Source organism: Myotis yumanensis, unplaced genomic scaffold (genome assembly GCF_028538775.1).
Source record: "Myotis yumanensis isolate MYYU_CA2020_CCGP unplaced genomic scaffold, mMyoYum1.0.hap1 SCAF_2, whole genome shotgun sequence".
NCBI lineage: Eukaryota > Metazoa > Chordata > Mammalia > Chiroptera > Vespertilionidae > Myotis > Myotis yumanensis.
Genome location: NW_027223753.1, coordinates 12,433,890 through 12,455,301, shown reverse-complemented (window position 1 = coordinate 12,455,301; position 21,412 = coordinate 12,433,890). Strand labels below are relative to the sequence as shown.

The 21,412-nt window shown below is 38.1% G+C and overlaps 1 protein-coding gene across 18 annotated transcripts in view; it reads left to right on the top strand.

Annotated features, from left to right (window-relative positions):
* Positions 1-21,412, top strand: part of EIF4G3 (eukaryotic translation initiation factor 4 gamma 3) — a 274,226-nt gene that overhangs the window by 236,825 nt on the left and 15,989 nt on the right. For 17 of the 18 annotated variants that reach the window (XM_070404282.1, XM_070404280.1, XM_070404264.1 and 14 more), the window contains 7 exons: positions 275-369; positions 2,773-2,866; positions 4,725-4,839; positions 7,446-7,666; positions 9,383-9,501; positions 13,581-13,753; positions 19,670-19,795. In XM_070404282.1, coding sequence (XP_070260383.1) covers positions 275-369; positions 2,773-2,866; positions 4,725-4,839; positions 7,446-7,666; positions 9,383-9,501; positions 13,581-13,753; positions 19,670-19,795 — 943 coding nt within the window. The remainder of the gene's footprint in view (positions 1-274; positions 370-2,772; positions 2,867-4,724; positions 4,840-7,445; positions 7,667-9,382; positions 9,502-13,580; positions 13,754-19,669; positions 19,796-21,412) is intronic. The other variant, XM_070404267.1, reaches the window with a different exon arrangement.

Sequence of the window (21,412 nt, the reverse complement as noted above, 5' to 3'; positions counted from 1 at the left end):
GCTAGCTTGGCACTTAATCTCTACTCATTTGTATCACTTGATTTCATGGTCATTAATGTTTCATCAGAGATCCAATATAAGCAGAGTGCTTCTGCTTGATATTTTCATATTGTGGCAGTTATAGAGACTGTCAGCAGTGCTTTACCCATTTCTTTTGGTTTTTTTTTTTGCTTGGTTTTGATTGGAGCTGCTGAGTTGACACTATTGCTCACTCTTTCACTGTCAAACCTACTTAAGACAGATGAGAGATTGGCTCACTCTATTCTCCCGGCAGGTGTCCAGAGAGTGGATGAAGGTGGGTGGAACACTGTACAAGGGGCCAAGAATAGTCGGGTACTGGACCCCTCAAAATTCCTGAAAATTACTAAGGTGAGTGTTACATTTAAAACACAATAACAGCAGCCTGGCCGATGTGGCTCAGTGGTTGAGCATTGACCCATGAACCAAGAGGTCCCAGGTTTGACTCTGGTCAGGGCACACGCCTGGTTGTGGGCTTGATACCCAGTGTGGGGCGTGCAGGAGGCAACTGATCAATGATTCTCTCTCATTGATGTCTCCATCTCTGTATCCTTCTCCCTTCCTCTCTAAAAAGTCAATAAAAACATATTTTTAAAAATAATAATAATAAAACACACAACAGCTTCAAAATATTATTGAGAGGCAAAAGGTAGATTCCTTCTTGCTCATATAAAATAGCCATAATGCAGATTTTATGAGATTTTTTTTCTGCAAGTCACTGTTGCTCATTGTATTCTTACATACTTTTCCTAACATTAGTCCTTTTTATTTCTATGAGAGTTTACTACAGTGTATCCTTAGCTCTGGGGAAGAAATAGCTAGCTGTTTAAGTCTAACCATGAAAGGACATAATGGTTTGCTATATCCAAGGCCTAAAAGAAATAACAGAGGACCTACTAGAAATCATTCTGTGATAAATGTTTAATATACTCAATTTAACTTTTTCTCTCTTGAGACTCCATGGCCAGTGAGAGGAAATTTTCTCCTAGCAGATGTTTTCAGCACAAGTTGATCACTGTAAATGGAGAAAGCAGAATTACATTTTGTAAAAGTGGAAACTTCTATAGCTCAGTGGGTTTGTCGAATTATTTGCAAGTCTAGTTTGATCCTTAGTTATAATATACTCCTTGTTCTGAAAATTGGCAGCCTGCCAATAGGATGCTAAAGACAATCTAAAGTTAATGTGAAAATATCAAATGAAAGAAGTTGACAAAAAGAAAACAGACTTTGATAAAGTTGGAAGAAGATGGAATATGTCTTTGCATCTCTATGGTTTTGTCAGAGCATTGCTTCAGGATAAAACATTACCTCTCTCGATCTCTCTTGATGTTAATTAGCTAGGAACCTATTCTCACAGATTCTGGTACCTTCTTTTGGTTGTTTATGTCTTAGATCAGGAATTCCATTGCTGAATACAACTTGATTCCCATCCACTTTCATTTCCAGCAAGAGAGGGTATTAACCAAGATTTTATGTTTAAAGAACTCCCCCAACATCAACCCCAGTATCTTTGTAAATGTTATCAGTATTTGTGAGGTTTTTTTGGTGTTTTTTTTTTGTTTTGTTTTTTTGTCTAGACCATGCATGCAGAAGAGATGAAATGGTTACTCCATCTCAATTGACAATGATCTAATGTGTCTGTGTTTTTAACTGTTGTTTCTGTGAATGAACACTCTAAAAAAAGAGTAGCGCTGATGCCCTGATCAGTTTGGCTCAGTGGATAGAGCGTTGGCCTGTGGACTGAAGGGTCCCGGGCTCGATTCCGGTTAGGGGCCTGTGCCTTGGTTGCGGGCACATCCCCAGTGGGGAGTGTGCAGAGGCAGCTGATCGATGTTTCTCTCTCATCGATGTTTCTAACTCTCTATCCTTCTCCCTTCCTCTCTGTAAAAAAAATCAATAAAATATATTTTAAAAAAAAAGAATAGCTCTGGTATTAAACCTACAATATTCCTTCATATTTTAGAAAATATATCAATTGTTTTTTAACCAATTTTGTGTATATTCAGATAGTCATAATATACTCTATATGAGTATATCCTGGAAAAAAGTCAAAACCATTAAACAAATTCATTGTTAACTACAAGGGATTTATGTGAAAGTATGTCATTTATCAAGACAGCACTGTCAGAATATAGTAATACCTTTGTTACAAAGAGCTGCATTACAGCCTTTGTGTTACATTGTAGTTCTAGTCGCTTGCACTAAAAATGTGCGTGGAGGGTTAAACCTGAAAGATAAGAGACCTTAACTCCCTATCTAACATTCTATTCTTGTTTTTCTAGTCCCCTTTATGAATACTCCCATTCCACCTTTCCATCCTTAGCCCCAGGCTATATTAGACTGTGTTAAAATGTGAAATTGTGTCAACAATCATATGAGGAGATTAATGAGTTCATTTAGTGGTATTTGTGTATTCCTTTTTTATTTTTTATATCAATGGGTGTTGTTACATAAGAGGAACCATTAGAAACTGCTTACATTTAGCAAACTGGCACACCATTTTAGAGGACTTGAATACTTTCTCTAGACTGACCAGTGGTTTCAAATTGTGTTTTCTGGAAGCTGGATTCCAAGGAAGTGCTTTAGGGGCCATAGGAATCCCACTTTAATATGAACAGCTCCAATTTATGTTTCTTAAATCAGCATTCCAAGCAAAATTTTGTTACTAAAATTGGTTTTACTGAGCTGAAAATTAAAAGATAAAGTATTCTTCTAGAATATTGCCTAGAATTGATCTTGTCACTTATGTTACAGCCCACAATTGATGAGAAAATTCAGCTGGTACCTAAAGCACAGCTGGGCAGTTGGGGAAAAGGCAGCAGCGGTGGAGCAAAGGCAAGCGAGACTGGTAAGCACAGAGAGCCCCTCCCTTCTCAGGAACCTGTGGTCCTTTAGCATTCACCTTACAGCACATTTCCACATCATTTAATGATGACTTTAGGAAAGGATCTATAAACAAATCCTGCACAAACTTACTGGTGACCCTGACTAACATGACTTCCTCTTCAAAAGTGTTCCTTAGGTGTGTTTTTTTTTTTTAAAAAAATAGACTATTTTAAGACTTTAATCTCTAGGTTCCTTTGTTTTTGTTCACAAGTCTATATATATAAAAGCCTAAGTGACTGAACGACCCATCAACCGGTCACTATGACATGCACTGACCACTAGGGGGCAGGCGCTCAATGCAGGAGATGCCCCCTGGTGGTCAGTGTGCTCCTGTGGCCCCTCCCCCTGGCCGCCGGCCAATCTCCCACAGCCCTGATCATTGGCCAGGCCAAGGGACCCCCCCTCCTCCCGTGCATGAATTCATGCACCAGGCCCCTAGTTCAATATAATTACAGAAATTACTGGGACTCCAGTAATTTAAAAGACAAATTCATTTTTGCTGAGAAAAAGAATGTTAACACATTGTTTGCGGGTAGTTTTTATCGCCCGCGCTCTACTACCAGTCAACTTAAACGTATAACTAAAATGTATAAATACATTTCCCGCTTTCAATGCGTTTTAATAGCCAGAGCATTTAATTTTAGCTTGTTGTAAAAATAATTAGATTGAAATTGTTTTTAAAATCTTTTACCAAAAGTCATATTTTGAAAAATTGGACCTTGGGATGTGACCTTGACAAACACATCTTAAAAACTGAAGAAGCCTTATGGAAAGAATAAAAACTTCATTGTTAACCTTCTTTCTGTATTTCCCTTTTACTAAGTAATTTTGACCTTTTTTTCTTTAAATAAAAAATATTATTATTCATTTAAACCTACATACATAATTTTACATAAATGAGATCATAACATTTCTATTACCTTTTTTAAGTGAAATATAGTTGATCCTTCAACAATTTGGGGTTAAGGATATCTCTTATGTTATAGCCCACAACTTATGAGAAAATTCAGCTCGTCTAACCATGAAAGGAATTTGTCACACTTCTACCTCTTCTCTCCCTTTTAATTAATTTTCTGCTTCTGATTTGCCGTGGGTGAGAAACTGCTTGTCCTGCTGGTTAAAATTGTCTAAAAGAAGACTAAATGGGGAAATAGGAAGATTCTCTCTTAAAATGAATAAAGTGTGTGATATTGGCTATTTAAAAATTACTTCTACATTTTTTTGCTTGCCTCCACCCCATGCAGTCAAAAATCCATGTATAATTTTGACTCCCCAAAAACATAAGTTGTGCCTTAGTATCCATGGAGGATTGGTTCCAGGCCCCTGCAGATACCAAACTCCTGGATGCTCAAGTTCCTTGTGTAGAATGGTGCAGTTCAGTGCATACAGTTAGCCCTCAGCATCTGCAGAACTCCCAACTGTGGATCAAAGGCAGTACAGGTATTTATTTTAAAATCCATATTTAAGTGGACCTACACAGTTCAAATCTGTGTTGTTCAAGGATCAACTATATTTTGTTTTGTTTTTGCTTGCCTCCATCCTTTCTGTTTATCACTCCCATACCCAAAGGATAATTTAATTATGTTTTTAAAGAAGCAAGAACAAATTGTTGTAATGAGAAAAGATTTTTTTAATTTTTTTTATACAAATTCTAACAGTCTGCTTCTCAAAATATGGCCTGTGGACCAGGAGATTGGCATCACCTTGTTAGACTTGTTAGAAGTGTCTAATCTCAAGCTCCACCCAAGGGAGGCAGATGAATTAGAAGCTGCATTTTAGTCATGGGATTTGTATTTTTCTCTCAACCTCAACACTTATAGATCCCTTACGGTCAAGTGCTTCCAGCTTAAACAGATTCTCTGCTTTACAACCTCCAGCACCCTCAGGGTCTACATCCACACCTTTAGAGTTTGATTCCCGGCGGACCTTAACCAGGTAAGGAGAAGAAGTTTGCTATCCATATTAGCTCAAGACTCACCTGCTTCTCTCTCTCTCTCTCTCTCTCTCTCTCTCTCTCTCTCTCTCTCTCTCTCACACACACACACACACACACACACACACACACAGGTGCCCACACAAATTATTATGATAATCCTTATGGATGGATTTCTATCATTCCTAAGATTGATTTCCTTTTTCTTTTTCTCCTTTAATCTTCACATTCTGTAATTTCCAAATAAGAACAAAATTGGGTGGTAGATTTAGGATGGGATGGAAAGAAAGTGTACGTTAATCTGGCAAATACCTAATGGTTTGCTCCTTAAGAAAGCCAGGCTGGGCTCTCCAAGCTAATGCCACAGGATACTCTAGGGCAGCGGTTCTCAACCTGTTGGTCGAGACCCCTTTGGCAGTCGAACGACCCTTTCACAGGGGTCACCTAAGACCATCCTGCATATCAGAGATTTACATTACGATTCATTACAGTAGCAACATTACAGTTATGAAGTAGCAACGAAAATAATTTTATGGTTGGGTCACAACATGAGGAACTTATTTAAAGGGCCAGAAGGTTGAGAACCACTGCTCTAGGGCCGTGGTTGGCAAACCGAGGCTCGCGAGCCACATGCGGCTCTTTGGCCCCTTCAGTGTGGCTCTTCCACAAAATACCACGTGCGGGTGCACACGTACAGTATGATTGAAACTTCATGGCCCATGCGCAGAAGTCAGTATTTTGTGGAAGAGCTGTTATTTTGTGGAAGAGCCACATTGAAGGGGCCAAAGAGCCACATGTGGCTCGCGAGCCACGGTTTGCCGAGCCGCAGTTTGCCGACCACTGCTCTAGGGTAATTTAGCAATCTCAAGCATGGAGATAAAAAGGAGGTCTGACAGCTCCCACACACACCTCACTGTCACACTATTCTTCTAGTTATATTTGAGGTTGTCTTTTTTTTTCACTACTATGTATTCTATCCTCTGACTTTTGTTTTTATAGGATTCATACAGTCAAGAGTTCTTTTGGCTAGTCTCCTGAGAATTGATGAGGACCTGTAGTATAGTGACAGAGAACAAAAAAAAATTTTTTAAGCCTCACTCAGGGATACGTTTTTATTGGTTTTTAGAGAGAGAGAAGAAGGGAGAGATAATTGACATGAGAGGGAAATATCCATCAGTTGCCTCCAGTACTTGCCCTGAGCAGATCAAACCCACAACCTAGGTATGTGCCCTGATCGGAAATCAAACCCACCAGCTTTTGGTGTATGAGGTGATGCTCTTACCAACTGAGCCACCTAATGTAATGCTTGGCTAAGTAGACTTTCTAAGCTGTGTTACTATTCCCTTAACACCTGAGACAAAATATGCTTAGCACAAGTCAACTTTGTTTTTTAAATATGTTTTTATTGATTTTCGAAAGAGGAAGGCAGGTAGAAATGTCCTTGAGACAGAGAAACATCAATCGGCTGCCTCTTGCACACCCCCTGCTGGTGATTGAGCCCACAACCAGGGCATGTGCTCTGACCTGGAATTGAACCTGCGACCTCTCAGTGCATGGGACATCGCTCAACCAACTGAGCAACGGCAGCTAGGACACAGTCAATTTTCTAATGATAACTGGGATTGTTATTGAGCATTAGTTGTGCTATTGAAGTCTTTGTGGCTCTTAGCTCTGCTATAAATTTCCCCCGATGGCTGTGCTTTTTGAGTGTGTATAGCTTTTTTTACAGTGCTTAGACTGTTGTCACACTTCTACCTCTTCTGCCCCTTTTAATTAACTTTCTGCTTCTGATTTTCCATGGGTGAGAAACTGCTTGTCTGGTTAGAATTATCTAAAAGAAGACTATATAGGGAAACAGGAAGATTCTCTCTTAAAATTAAAGTGTGTGACATCGGCTATTCAAAAATTACTTCTACTACTTGGTTCTCAGATATTTTTCATATAGTTGAAGTTTCTAAATAAATAACGTATTGTATAATTTCTAAGATAGTGATACCATGTTCTTTCAGTATTCTGTTTTTCTTTCACTCATTTGGTCCATATATTCACCACTGTCTTTGTTATCTTAAAAGATTTTTTAAAAGTAAAACAAGGAATTTCTATTGTCATTTAAAAATTTTAAGTTAGTATCCCTTTAACATATTTAAGAGAAAAATTAAGCTATCTTTTTTTAAATTTATCTTTATTGTTGAAAGTATACTGATGTCCACTTTTTTTCCCCATTGACCCCCTCCACTTTGCATCTGCCCCTCCCCCATACCTTCATCACACAATTGTGTATGTCCATGGGTTATGCATAGATGCATATAAGTTCTTTGGTTAATCTCTTCCCAAGCTATCTTAATACTCTCTTTTTTTAATTAAATTTATTAAGGTGACATTGGTCAACATGAACTTATAGGTTTCAGTTATGAATATTCTCTTTAAAGCACTGATTTACATGTTTTCATAAATAATTACACTTTAAAATATAATTGATACCTTACATATCTAAAGTTTTCTCAAAAATGATTCTGCATGCTTTAGGAAAACTAAAGTAAGTTGCTTCATAATTTAAATATATAAGGAGATGGGGGTCTTTCTTTTGACAAGTGTTTTGTCTTTTAAGTCGTGGAAGCACAGGCAGGGAGAAGAATGACAAACCCCTTCCACCTGCAACAGCTCGTCCGAACACTTTCATAAGGGGCAGCAGCAGTAAAGACCTGTTAGACAATCAGTCTCAAGAAGAGCAAAGAAGAGAGATGCTGGAGACTGTGAAACAGCTTACAGGAGGCATGGATGTGGAAAGGAACATCGCTGAGGCTGACCGGAGCAAAGCCAGGGAGTCAGGTGAGAGACTGTATAAACATGTAGGATGAAGGAATGGGCCTTTAATTTGGAAGGAAAAATATAAAGGAGACTTTGTGCCTGAGTAAATTTCATGGTAACACACACACTGGCACCTTAAAAGTTAAAGGCATCATCCTCAGAGTTTTGTAACCTAGTTCTCATTCCTCAGGTATCCTTTTGTTCAGCAGTTTGTAAATTTTCTTCTTTCTCTGTTAAATGTGATGATGATGAAGTAAGCAATCTGAAATTCTTACACGTTCTCTACATAACATCCCACTGTGCATAGAGTGCTTATGCTTTGTAGAGCCCCTCAAATGTATGGAATTCTGACACTGAGACACTGCAAGGCAAACCAAAGAGAGAGTATCAGATTGTCTTTTGTTACTTTCATGTTCCTTGGTAATCTCTGTGGGTTTTGTACGTTTAGCATGTATATGCTTAGAGGAAGACTCAGATAATGCTCTAAAAATTGCCACATGAGTTTAACCTATCTGTGTTTCAGTTTCCTCATTTGCTACCTGGGGATAACAAGTGTAGGGTTATTATGAAGATTAAATGAGAAGTCAATACATGTAACTACTGAGAACATTACCTGATAAATACAAAGTTTTCAAAAGGTACTAGAGGTCGTGGTGGTGATGATGATAATGATAGTGATGAAAAATAGTTTAAAGATAATTTTTAGCATCTTTTAACTCTTCACCCTGAGGTAATACTGGTTGTTTATAACATTTTTATAACTTTAAAATTTGTTTTACTCTTTAAATTGTGTCTTCTAACTGTAATCTTTAAATGGATTTCAAAAGCAAGTTGAAATGTCTTCCCCCAACTGAGAGAGACTCCAGATCCTTCATTTTTAAGGACATGTAGCTTTCTTATCTGTGTTAAGTATTTTGGGAACATAATAAAATAGGGCATGGAAATACCATGTAGTGAATAATGTAGCACAGCTGCCCTTTGGATGTTTACTGTCTTGATCATTTGTCCATTTACTGTGTGCACACTGAGCAACTAGTGACTTCTGGGCACTCATTCCCTGCTCTCAGCCTTCAGTCTCTGGGTCAGGAAGACCTTTATCAAATAGTTTTACAAAATAATCCCTATCAATACAAACTAAGAAAAATGCTATGAAGGAAAGGAACACAGTTCTAAGGGCATATTTAACAAAGGAACTGCCTAGAATGGACAGAGGGATATCAGGAAAAGCTTCCCTAAGGACGGAAGGACCGATAGGCCTTAAAACAGGTTTGTAGGGAGGGGTAGGTATGGAGCAGAGAGCAAGAGCATTCCAGACAGGGAGTACCATGAGCACAGTGGTACGAGGCAGAGCCATGTCATCTTCAAGCACTTGCCAAAGGCCAGTGTGGGTATAACTCTGTACAATTATACAGGCCTCAGGTGCGCTCTTCATCTTAGAAGCAATGGAGAGGAGTCAAAATACTGAAAGGAACAAAAAAGCTTTAATTATAAACATTTATCATATCCTCTATCCTTTTAATTGTTGTGATCATAAAGTTACTTACTGTATATCTATTCTAAAATAGATGTTTCTGTATTCTGCTTTTAGGTATCTTGCTTTGTCAAATTTGTACCTATTTTTAATACCTTTACTAAAAAAAGTGATATAACAACATGTAAACATTATCAACTATGATATCACCATTTTAATGATACTTTTTGTCATTTTCACTTTCTTACTTTTTTAAACCTCACTAGTAGTGAAACCAGAAATTCCAACAACATCAGCCCCTGACAAGCCTTCATTGTCAGAAGAGGAAATGGAGAGGAAGTCGAAATCTGTCATTGATGAATTTCTACACATTAATGATTTTAAGGTAAATGAGATATTTTTCAAGAAAGCAACAACAGAGAAAGCCCTATGACAGACATAGTAACTTGGTTCTGTTTAGTTGTCATTGTGAACTAACAAGGCTTAGAATGTGTGATCCAAGTCCTACACAGCTCAGTTTGCACAACCTTCATACCTTTCTGCCTCGTCCTCTCTTTTAAATTATGTAGTTGACAAGATCAAGTGGCAGGGAGAGAGAATGGGTACCAATCCATCCCCCACTATGGGGTAACCAAATTGGCTTTGATATTAATGATCAAAACCAAGACATTATTATTATGAGGCATTTCTGGCTCCCTGTCTATTACCTCCCATGATCTTTATGGTCAGTTTATCGTCATTCTTCTATTAACTTTCTAGTATGGCTGATACTACTTCGTCTTTATTTCATACGTAGAAAACGGGCACAGAGGAGTAAACAGTGGGCCAGGGTCAGACAGCCTAAATCAGACATTTCAAGACATAGCTTTGCATTTGCCCTTCGTTAGCCCTGAGCATCTCTTTGATCTTCACTTTAAGATGGTATTGAATAAGAGAGATATACTGCCTGGCTTCATGTGCCCTAATGTCTAGTTGCAGAGACAGACCCTAAACAGGTAACTGCACATTTAGATATTTAAATTGTAGTTATAATAAATGCTGTAGATCTATTTTGGAGAGATCATATAATGAGACTTAACTTAGGGATCTGGAGTAAACAAAGGCTTGTTAAAAATATTTGTCAGATATATTAAGTCCTTTGCTTTGGCATATATAATAGAAAATTCTTTTCAAGTTTCTCTTAACAACCTAGTTATTATCTGCTTTCCATACAAAAAATTCAGCTTGGTGTTAGCTATAGCCCAACTTTCTAAAAACTTCAAGCCGTGAAATTGTCCAAAATTTAGAAGAAATAGGAAGTTTTCATGACAAGCAATTTCGAGAGGAGGACTTTGTAGAAGCCCTTGAAAACCAGCAAAAATAAATAAACATTAACAGAAAAGAGCCAAAGCATATACTTAATATACTGTGATTTGTTAGTTAGATTCTTAGAAAGGAGAATATTTTTGTAAAATGGTTGCACAGCTTTTTTTCCTGTGTGGTAGTAGAGAAATATGAGACTCACAAGAAAGAGGAAAGGCTAAGAAAGATGAAAAGATGAACAGCAGAGACAGTAGGAAGAAAGCAGTGGAATTTGGCTTTAGAAATAATTTGAGGAATATGAAAAATCAGTGAGCAGCCAAAACTTTGAAAGAGGAAAAAATATGACCCTGTGATGAGCTGAAGATATAGGGAGAAAGGACCTTAGTAACACTTATGTGCAACAAGAGGACTCTTGGATTCATCATTAGCCCTACATCTGGCCTGCAGTGTTGAAGGGACAATCAGGTATGACTCATAATGAGGTCTTACTATGGACTCTGTGCTACTTTACAAATATTATATGTATAAACCTTTCTGGTAGTAATATTATAACAGCCATTTTTAAAGATAAGGAAACTGAGATGCAAAGAGGTAAAGTAGCATGCTTTAAGTTATGTTGCTGATAAGTGGCAGACTCAGTATTCAAAGCCAGGCTGCTAGCTTTAGAGCATAAACTATACTTTATCTTATTATCTTTAGGGTATTAGTATGTCATACTAAAGGCTTAGAGAGCTCATCCTAAGGAAGAGTTTTTTCCTAACATCTTAATAGATGCTATTATTATCCTATATAATAAAAGCCTAATATGCTAAGTGTCCGGTCATCTGGTCATCGTTCAACCAATCAAAGCGTAATATGCTAATAATATGCTAAGGCCGCTCAACCACTCACTATGATGTGCACTGACCACTGGGGGCAGACAGTTGACTGGTTGACCAGTCGCTATGATGTGCACTTACCACCGGGGGCAGACACTCCAACCCATGGATTAGCTTGCTGCTAGGGTCCAGCCAATTGGGACTGAGCAAGACAGGCCAGACATGCCCTGGAGCCCTCTCGGGGTCCCTCCCCACCTGGCCAACCTCCTGCATCCCTTCCCGGCCCTGATCCTTCACCAGTGGGGTCCCTCAGCCTGGCCTGCGCCCTCTCACAATCCGGACCCCTTGGGGGTGTTGGAGAGGCGGTTTTGGCCCGATACCGCAGGCCAGGCCGAGGGACCCCACTAGTTAACAATAATAAAAATATTTATTGAGCTTTTGTTTGGAAGTTAAGGCTGAGAGATTAAAGTACACTCCTCGACTCACGCAGTAGTGACCGAGCCAGGATTCAAACCTATATTTGTCTGACTCTACAGCCTGTTTTTAGCTTCTGTGACATATATTGATTGAGTACCTAAAATGTGCCAGCCACATTTTAGGAAATACTGCCTGGATATACTGTAGTATATGTAATGAGTAGCCCTGGTCTGTTTTTATGGATCTTTTAGTGGGAAATGAAGACAAAGCTGCTCTAAATATAGGTAATAAATAAACAAACAGCTACCAAATAAAATGTTTCAGTGCGGAGAAGTAAAATTGGGTGATTTTAAGAGTCCATGGTTGGGAAGTCACAGAGACCGTATCATTTCAGCTGAGAGCTCAACAAGAAAAATCAAACCGTGAGAAAATTAGGGAGAAGGGCAGGATTATGAACTGCTGGACATTAGAGGTATCATGATGTAGTTAGTTGGTCCTATATGCAGATTCAGTGAATTCCCATTGAAAAACACTTACTTAATCACTCAGGTTAAAGTGAAGATTGAATTGAATACTTGCATTCCTTTCCACTCTCTCCTTAAAAGGCATTATAATGATGATGATGCTCTTAATATGAGGCAAAAACCCACAAGCATAGGAGGCATAGGGAATAGATGGCAGCAACATTCTGGAAGTTGGACATTAGAAGGATGATGGCAATTTATTTAGCAGACTATGAATGTGCATGAAGTGCAGATGGAGCTGGAAATGACAACTAGCATGAATGTTTCAAAAATGCCAATGTCATAGAAGGATAAAAAAGAGAGAGAGGACTGTCTAGATTAAAGGAGTCTAAAGAGAGAGACATCATGACATGTGATGCCAGGTTTTTAATCAGATCCTAAAACAACAACAAGCTATATTGGACATTTGGGAACAATTATGGGAATTCAAATATGTACTATATATGTCGGATAATATTTGTATTGACTGTTGTATGCATGTTAAATTGCTTAGATGTAGAGAAAAAACTAACAGTGGATGAATCTCAATTGAAGTGAAGCTATCTAGGTGTACATTGTACTATTTAATTTGTCTGTAGTTGGAAATTTTTCTAAATAGAAAGTTGGCATGGGGAGGTATTAAATAAAGTAGCAGAGGGGCAATAAAGCATCAGGGAGACACCTACATGGCCTTACCCCTCCTTCAATTAGGAGGCTGCCTTCTCACATGCATCTTCCCCCTCAGAAGAGCTGCTCTCTTTAGAGGTGAAACCAAAGGATTTTGTACTCCAAGTTGAGAGGTGAGGGCGGGTTGGCACACTGCTATATTGGTGACTCAGCAACCTTGGCTGCCAGGCTTTACCCTCCACACCAAATGTATCACCTAGCCAGGTCAGCCCAGGGTAAGAACCCAAGAACTTCATAAGGGGTTCTAGTACTTAAGCTAAGCATATATACTTTACTGTCAAAGAAGACCTTTTTCATCGAAGATTTTGCAAGTATTAACATACCCAAACAGAATTACCTCAGTTGCCATTTTAAGGAAGGCCTTTGAATCATGACATTGAATTTCTATTTCATAATACACCATTTTTAGTTTTTAAAATGATCCTAAAATAAGCAAACATTGTGTAGAAAAATATGTTTTTGTCTCTGGTCCTTTGAGTGATCTTGAATAAAGTTGTTAACCTAAACACATTTGCTTATAAAGACACACTTTTTTCGTTTTGAAAATATGATTAATATTGTCTATATCAGCCTGCATTTTACTGAGTTGTATTAATGTTTTAAAAACTATATGTGAAAATGTCTTGTTTGTTGAGCTTTCTGCTGAGTTTGTCATAAGTAAAAGATTTTAAGCTTATTTTAACCATCTGGTGATTCTATCTAGATTTGGGATAAGCTTTTATTTGCTATTTGAACAGGAAGCCATGCAGTGTGTGGAGGAGCTGAATGCCCAGGGCCCGCTACACGTGTTTGTGAGAGTGGGGGTTGAGTCCACCCTGGAAAGGAGCCAAATCACCAGGGATCACATGGGCCAGTTACTGTATCAGCTGGTGCAGTCAGAGAAGCTCAGCAAGCAGGACTTTTTCAAAGGGTCAGTATTCTCCTCAAGAATGGTGGTATTCCTTGACTAGACTCTTGAGTAGTTCATTTTAATAGCACATATCTACCTTAAGTTTTTAGCTTCTTCCATAGATTAAATTGTCCCCTCTCTAACATGTTGATGTGTAATATTGCTAATATGTTAGTTGGTATGATGGCATTTGTAGACTGTACTAAATCATAAAAGTTATCTTCTGCTTTTTTATACTAATTGTTAGACCTATATTATGACATAAGTAAGGTAGCAGAGATCCCTTAACCGTGGGGGGATCAGCTAAGGCCTCACCAGCTAAGTAAACCCTTGGCTATTCTTTGAGGAAAAAACTTTTCTTTGTGAAAACTTTTGGAAAATTTGACTTAACCCAGAAAGCCTTAAACCTTTCAATAGACCATATTTGTTTTTGCCCATAAATGCTTGTCTGTTCATGTTAGCACTGTAGAAGGGTATGTAACTCCAAGTTGTTAATGAGTTAGTCTATTCCAGGTTGGGTTCATTATGACTCCTGCTGATGGTTAGTTTGATGAAGTCTGGCTGTCACTAGTGTTGATCCTCATTTGATCAGATTCTGATTTCTTTGTGCTATACCATCATCACAAGTGGATGGATCAGTTCTTTGTGGTACAGCCATAGAATCTACCCAGGCTTAGGTTCTAAAAGCAATGTTTAAGAGGAAGATTGCATATGTTAAAAAATTTAGTTTTAGGAGCCATGTTGTACAATATAAACTTACAATCAAAGCCATCTCTGATACATGCTCACGCTCTAAGGGAACAGGAACTAAGACTTCCTGGGGGCTGGACACCAGATCCACATCTCCCAGCTCATACTCACTTGGGATAGCTCATTAAGCAGAATGGCAGTAAGAATTCTGCATTATTCAAGTTATTTTTCTCCTTGTAAATCTTTTTTGCCAAGCTCATGTACTTTTTGTTGTTGTTGTTTTGTTAATCTTCACCAGAGGGTATCTTTTCTATTGATTTTTAGAGAGAGTGGAAGGGAGGGAAGGAGAAACATTGATGTGAGAGTGGCACATCAATTGGTCACCCCCCGCATGTGCCCCAATCGGGGCTAGAGATCGAACCTTCAACCCAGGGACATACCCTTGACTGAGAATCAAACCTGAGATCCTTCGGTCAGCAGGCCGACACTCTAACCACTTAGCAACACCAGCCAGGGCTCAGGTTGTATTCTTGTGCATTAAATGCACATGTGATGAAATGCTACTGTGTGTCTTTCAGCTATAGTCAGCCTCTTAGAATAGTGTAATCATTAAATGCCAAGATTGAATGTACTTAGAAAAATTACTCATTTGATTTTGTGAGGAAAGGTGGAATTGTCCTCAAGGTTCTGGAAAATGTATACTTGCCCCTAGGATCATTAAAAAGTTGTCTTTCAGCCTGGTCAGTGTGGCTCAGAGGATTGAGCGTCATCCCTGCACCAAGAGGTCACGGATTCGAGTCCCCGTCAGGGCACATGCCTGGGTTTCAATTCAATCCCTAGTAGAGGGTATACAGGAGATAACCAATCAATGTTTCTATATCTCTCAACCTCTCCCTCTCTCTAAAAAATCAATAGAAACATTTTTTTCAAGTTATCTTTCAGCAGTAAGTTAAATTTCTCTGAATTCAGTGCCTAACTAGATTAAGGCTATCTGACCCAGTTAATTTAATAAGAAACTTTGGCAAAAATTGCTGTGGTTGTTGGCATTTAGGCCAGGATGGTTTCCAGTTTTAAAAGAGAAATATGTTGTTTACTCCAGTAACCAACCAGTATAAATAGTAAAAGCAATGGGGGGTATACACACCCGCACAAACAAATTGAGGTCTGCCCCTAGCCAACTTGAAAGTATAATTTCAACCCCCTAGAACTACATTTGCAATAACTATTATATTATTTTATAAAAAACTTAGTTTTTACCCAGATATTGTGCTATAGTCACCAGAAAATTTGGGAAATGCTGGATTATTATTTACTGTTTCACGTCTCTCTTCAAACTATACTCAGAAATCATTCATATCTGGAAAGACCCTGAGAAGTGTAGACTGGCTTCATCAGTTTTACTTGAATTTGTTAGGTGCCAGCTTGCTTTCTAAGCTGTCTCAGACATTTGCATTTCCCTTTGTTGGTCCCTTGAGGAAAAAGTGTCCTCCAGTCATGGTATCCACACTTTCACTGGCACTGTAGCTGCTGCTGACGGTACTACCACAACCATTTATTTAGACTGAAAATGAGATTAACACTTCTGTGTCTCAGGAACTACTTCATCTTTTTCTATTTTTACTTCCTTCTACAGCTAGAGATAATGCAGTGGCTCCAGGCTAGCTTTTAATATTAAATTAGACCTAACCAGGCCATCCTTAGATCAGAACCCCTACAAAGACCCCTATTTCTCCCTAAATGGAGAGACCTGTCAGTTTTTTCTAAGATGGAAACAAACCGATAGTTTCAAGTCATTATCCACAAAGAGGCTTCTTGCAAATAGATCAGAGTTTCCCAGTTACTTCTAAAGTCCAAGTTATAAATAGTCCATACTGTCCAGAGAGGCCAGTTCATTGGAGCCATGGAAATGCCCTAAGTCTTATGTCTCTTTAGTCCCGACATCCAAATATTTTTGTTTTTATACAGAATTGTGGGGGAGCACCTAAGGTTAGCTTTCTTGTATGCTGCTACTGCTTAGATGCCAACTTTTGAGTGGTCATTGAAGCTATTTCTGTCTAGTTTCCCAAGCGAGCCATCTCTCCTGCAGTTCCTTTTAAGGCGTGCAATGCTACTAAATATTAAGTTAGATTAGACAGAAGTTTCAAATAGGCTCTTTATGTCAGGTTGTTTATAAATAAAGCTTAGATCCTTTGGAATTTTCCTTACAAGGTGCTACATCAACTCTGAGCATAACAGTTGCCATATATCAAACATCTCCACAAAGGCAACATCAGCCATTCTCTTAGAATATTCAGGACTTGAATCTAAATGCTTTATGATGTAAAGTAGGTGGGTAGGTGCAGTTCAAGCACTGTTTTATATCATGGCTTTAGACGACTTCTTTTTTAAGTGTCTAGTAAGGGTAGATGAGAGCACTGTTAGCACTCAACTATTAGCCACAGAATTGGAATCACTTTGAAAGTTTAATAAACATGACATCCAGGATGGTAAAAATTGGAGTTGACAATAAACACAAAATATGTGTCCTTCAGGAGGCTTGATATATTAGTATTTCACTTTGAGAAATGTTTGTTGGAGAGGAAATTTTTATCACCTCCTTTTTTGAACTTTTCTTGCCACAATGGCATTTCTGCCTTTGTAAGAAGTTAGAGTTCAGAGCTTACACAGACATTCATACTAAGGTTCAAGTGCAAACCTGCAGAGGTGCCAGTGGACAGTGAAGACCCTCTTTGCTCATCTAGGTAGGATCTGGTTTAAATAGTCTTTGCAGATGATACTGCAGTAGAAGAAAGCTTTTCATCTTCTTTTATTTCTCCCTTTTACCTGTAGTTAGATTCTTTTGATTAGTCATAATAATACTTGATCAATCTGACTTTTAGATGTACTCACTATCTCTTCCTTATTTATCTACAGCAAAATTTCCATTTAAAACTTAGTTATCTTCATGCAAATTGTGCAAGAGCTGCTGACAATATCATTTCCAAACTGTTAGATTATTTTGGCCTTTTAGCAGATTTCTGATCAGACCTTTACTGAATTTTTTAAAATTCCAACTTTTAACCATGTACTCCTTTTCTAAATTAAATTTTAGGCAGGAACCCAGTATATAAAATAAATAAAAGTAGATCTTCTATAATTAAAATGGGGGAGGATGCCTAAAGTCCCACCTATGGGTGCAGTTCAGTGGGTGTGATGGTCACTACATACCAAGAAGCAAGGGTATGGTATAGCTCTATTTCAGTCATTCAGGCAGCAAAAAATGTGTATCATGCAAGGCATTTTAATAGACGATGTAGTATGTAGTCCAAAGACTACTGTGTGTAGGAGCTTCTACATACCTAGGATTTTTCTTTTAAAACCATACAAAAGGATTTAGGAACTAAAAAGAAATGTCTTATAACAGGATTGTTTTATGGAAATCCTATGTTCAGCCAAACATGGTTTTTTTTATCAGCAGTATGGATTTGACCAGTGATTGTGTTCTGCAAATAGTCCCATGACTAATTGAGAAGTAGAATACCAAGGCAAGAATATGGGTATCTTTTAGTTGTAATATAAGATGAAAATGGCAGTAGTTATACTGCTGAAAGACCAGCACGGTGCAGTTATTGTCTCATGGGCTCATTAAACAGCTTAATCTATGCCACTAACCCATGAAACATGAATTGGCATTATAGGGTGATTAACCCAGAAATCTTGGAGTCCGTCCAGATTATGGTCTATTAGTAGCACATTAACTGAGCTGAAAGTCTACACATAATGGGAGAATAGTCAAGTATCTCTTGTATCACAAATAGATGTCAAATAATTCCAAGCTGAAAACTCAGAAAGTTGGCGTTAAGGATTCATGGAGTCCAGAGTTGGATAATGTGGTTAAGCTGCAAACTGTTTTTGAAATGGCACCTTTAGAAAGGTGACTATCCCTCGTAGTGGTACCTTTTTGTTTAAGTGAAAAATTTTAATGACGTGAAGTATAGGCTTCTAAGGTAGGTAAGGAAGAGTGGCATACTCTGCTAGAAACTAGAACTGCAGTGGAAAAGCACATACTATATATGCAGAGATCTGAAAGGACATGAAGACAAATACCACCTGCCCATGCCTCTTCATTCATTCTTCCCTTTTCTTGTGATTATGTGTATTTCCTTGTAAGTATGTATGTGTGTCCTATAATTAAATTTACCTTTGCTTTTGTACTTTTTAAAATGCTATATAGCCCTGGCTGGTTTGACTCAGTGGATAGAGCGTCGGCCTGTGGACTGAAGGGTCCCAGGTTTGATTCCGGTCAAGGGCATGTACTTTGGTTGCGGGCACATCCCAGTTGGGGGGTGTGCAGGAGGCAGCTGATCGATGTTTCTAACTCTCTCTATCCCACTCCCTTCCTCTCTGTAGGAAATCGATAAAATATATTTTTTTTAAAATGCTATATATGGGACTAATTAAGAAAGTCTTAGGTTATGTTTTTATGCTTATAACTGAATAGCTATGCTGTTGAGCCTAAGTAAAATTGCACTAATATTTTGTATTTGACTTTCCTAAGTACTATATTCAAATCCCATTTATTTCACTTCATATTGAGAAATATTTCATAGCCTGAAAGCCTGAAACCATTAATTTTTCTTTGAAAATACAACAGTTGGTAACATGTTATAATGCTGATGTTATTAGTAAAGTTGTCCAACTCATTTATATCCTTCCAGTTTTTCCCCTATTGTAAGCTCCTTAAGGACAAAGGGTTTTGCCTTTTCTTCTCTTTGTTTCTGATCTGCACTACACTAAATTTTTAGTCAGTGCTTCTGGCTGACTCCAAAGATATGATACTCAACTGTAATGAGCTCTTTATAGTATAGGCTTCTAAGGTAGGTAAGGAAGAGTGGCATACTCTGGTTAAATTGATAGCTATTCCCCAGAATTTCACATGGCTACCTCATTTCCATCATTTAAGTCTTTCAAATGTCACCTCAATACAGAGGTATTTTCTGACCACCAGCTGTATTGGGAGATCCTAGTACCATAGTTCATGTTCTTCAGCATATTGTATTGGCCCTATCTGCAAAGATTCTTTTCTCTCCCTCCCCCAACACTAATGTAAGTTCTTTGAGAGCAAGAACCAGTTACTTTACGCCCAGAACAGTACCTAACATAGCAAGTGCTTAATTGGCACTTCTTTGCTGGCTGATTTTGGTCTCTTTACTTAATCTTAACTTTTGAATTACATTTGCATGTGAATTTTTTCTTGTTCTTTTTTAGCTTTTCAGAAACATTGGAAACAGCAGATGACATGGCCATTGATATTCCTCATATTTGGTTGTACCTTGCTGAACTGGTAACTCCCATGTTAAAAGAAGGCGGAATCTCCCTGCGAGAACTTGCCATGTAAGTTGTTCTTGTTTCTTTTGCTATATGTCAAGTTAAACTGACGCAAAACTCATCAGCTGGCCTTCTAGCATAATGCTGTTCCCTTAGTACAGCAGTTTTCAACCTTTTTCATCTTATAGCACACACAAACTAATTACTAAAATTCTGCAGCACAACAAAAAAAATACATTTTTTGCTGATCTGACAAAAATAGGTATAATTTTGCCCTAACCAGTATGGCTCAGTGGATAGAGCGTCGGCCTGCGGACTGAAAGGTCCCAGGTTCGATTCCGGTCAAGGGCATGTACCTTGGTTGTGGGCACATCCCCAGTAGGGAGTGTGCAGGAGGCAGCTGGTCGATGTTTCTCTCTCATTGATGTTTCTAACTCTCTATCCCTCTCCCTTCCTTTACTGTAAAAAATCAATAAAATATATTTTTTTAAAAAAAATAGGTATAATTTTCACTCATTCACACCAAACAGCTATTGTTATGTTGGCTGTTATCATTTTTTTATTTGACAATCTAAGGAAAAGGTCAGTGCCCCTGACTAAATAGTCAGGTAGTCCATGTTTTAAACATTCTCTCTGGGAAAGGATAATCCCCTCAGTAATGTTGGGGAAACTGGATGACCACATGTAGAAGAACAAATTAAACCTATCTCACCCCACTCACAATTAATGGAAATGGAGTAAAGATGGAAACCATAAAACTCCTCAAAGATATAAAGAGAAAACTTCTTTACCTCAAAAAATGTTAGGTAGTGTTAAACTTTCTGTTTGTCTTCAAGATCAAACTCCTTAGCTTGACTAATAAACACTTTATAATCTGGCCTTTGTTTTTATCTTCAATTTCACATTTTCTAACTTCCTTCTTCCAATCAACTCCCACCTACCACCACTTGCTCCCCAACACAACACACACAAACTCTTGTCTGGTTATTAATCTACTAGGAGTTTCCTAACTGTACCAGGATCTGCCATCATTTCCTATCCTGCTCTTCTTTCCTGTTGACTGACACACTCCCTCCTTCCCCTCCTGTCTACATAATCTCACTATACTTCCTTATATATTGTATTTTTAATTCTTAACATTCTGGTTAACGTTAGGTTGTAAAACTAATGTTCGATAAATCTGTAATGAATTCATGAATGGATATGTTCATTCATTTATTCAATAAATAAATAAAAATGATTACTATATTTTAAAAAATAGAAAAAAATTACTGTGGCACACCAGTTGAAAATTGCTGCCATAGTGCCTTTGGAGACTCTTGGATGCAGCCTGTGACTATTTAAGACTTCTAATTTTAATGTAAAAATGTTACATTATATTAGATCTATACTGCACAAGTGATGGGGATATTATAGCCTTGTGGTCCGTTGAGGTTAGCAGTGATTATAGATTTGGCTCCAGAATCTGACAGAAGGGTGATTGCTCCTGGAAACTTAATGTTAACCTGACTTTTAATGTCTGTCATTGCTGCAATGTTGTGAGAAGTTATATTTCCACATAATAGCTTATCAGACTGTGACACCTGCATAGTGCATGCTCCGGTTGTTATAAAAGGAACTGAGGTCTCAGGCATTCCTAAATTTGAACATGAGTGGGAAATGATTGCCATGTTGTATAAGCTA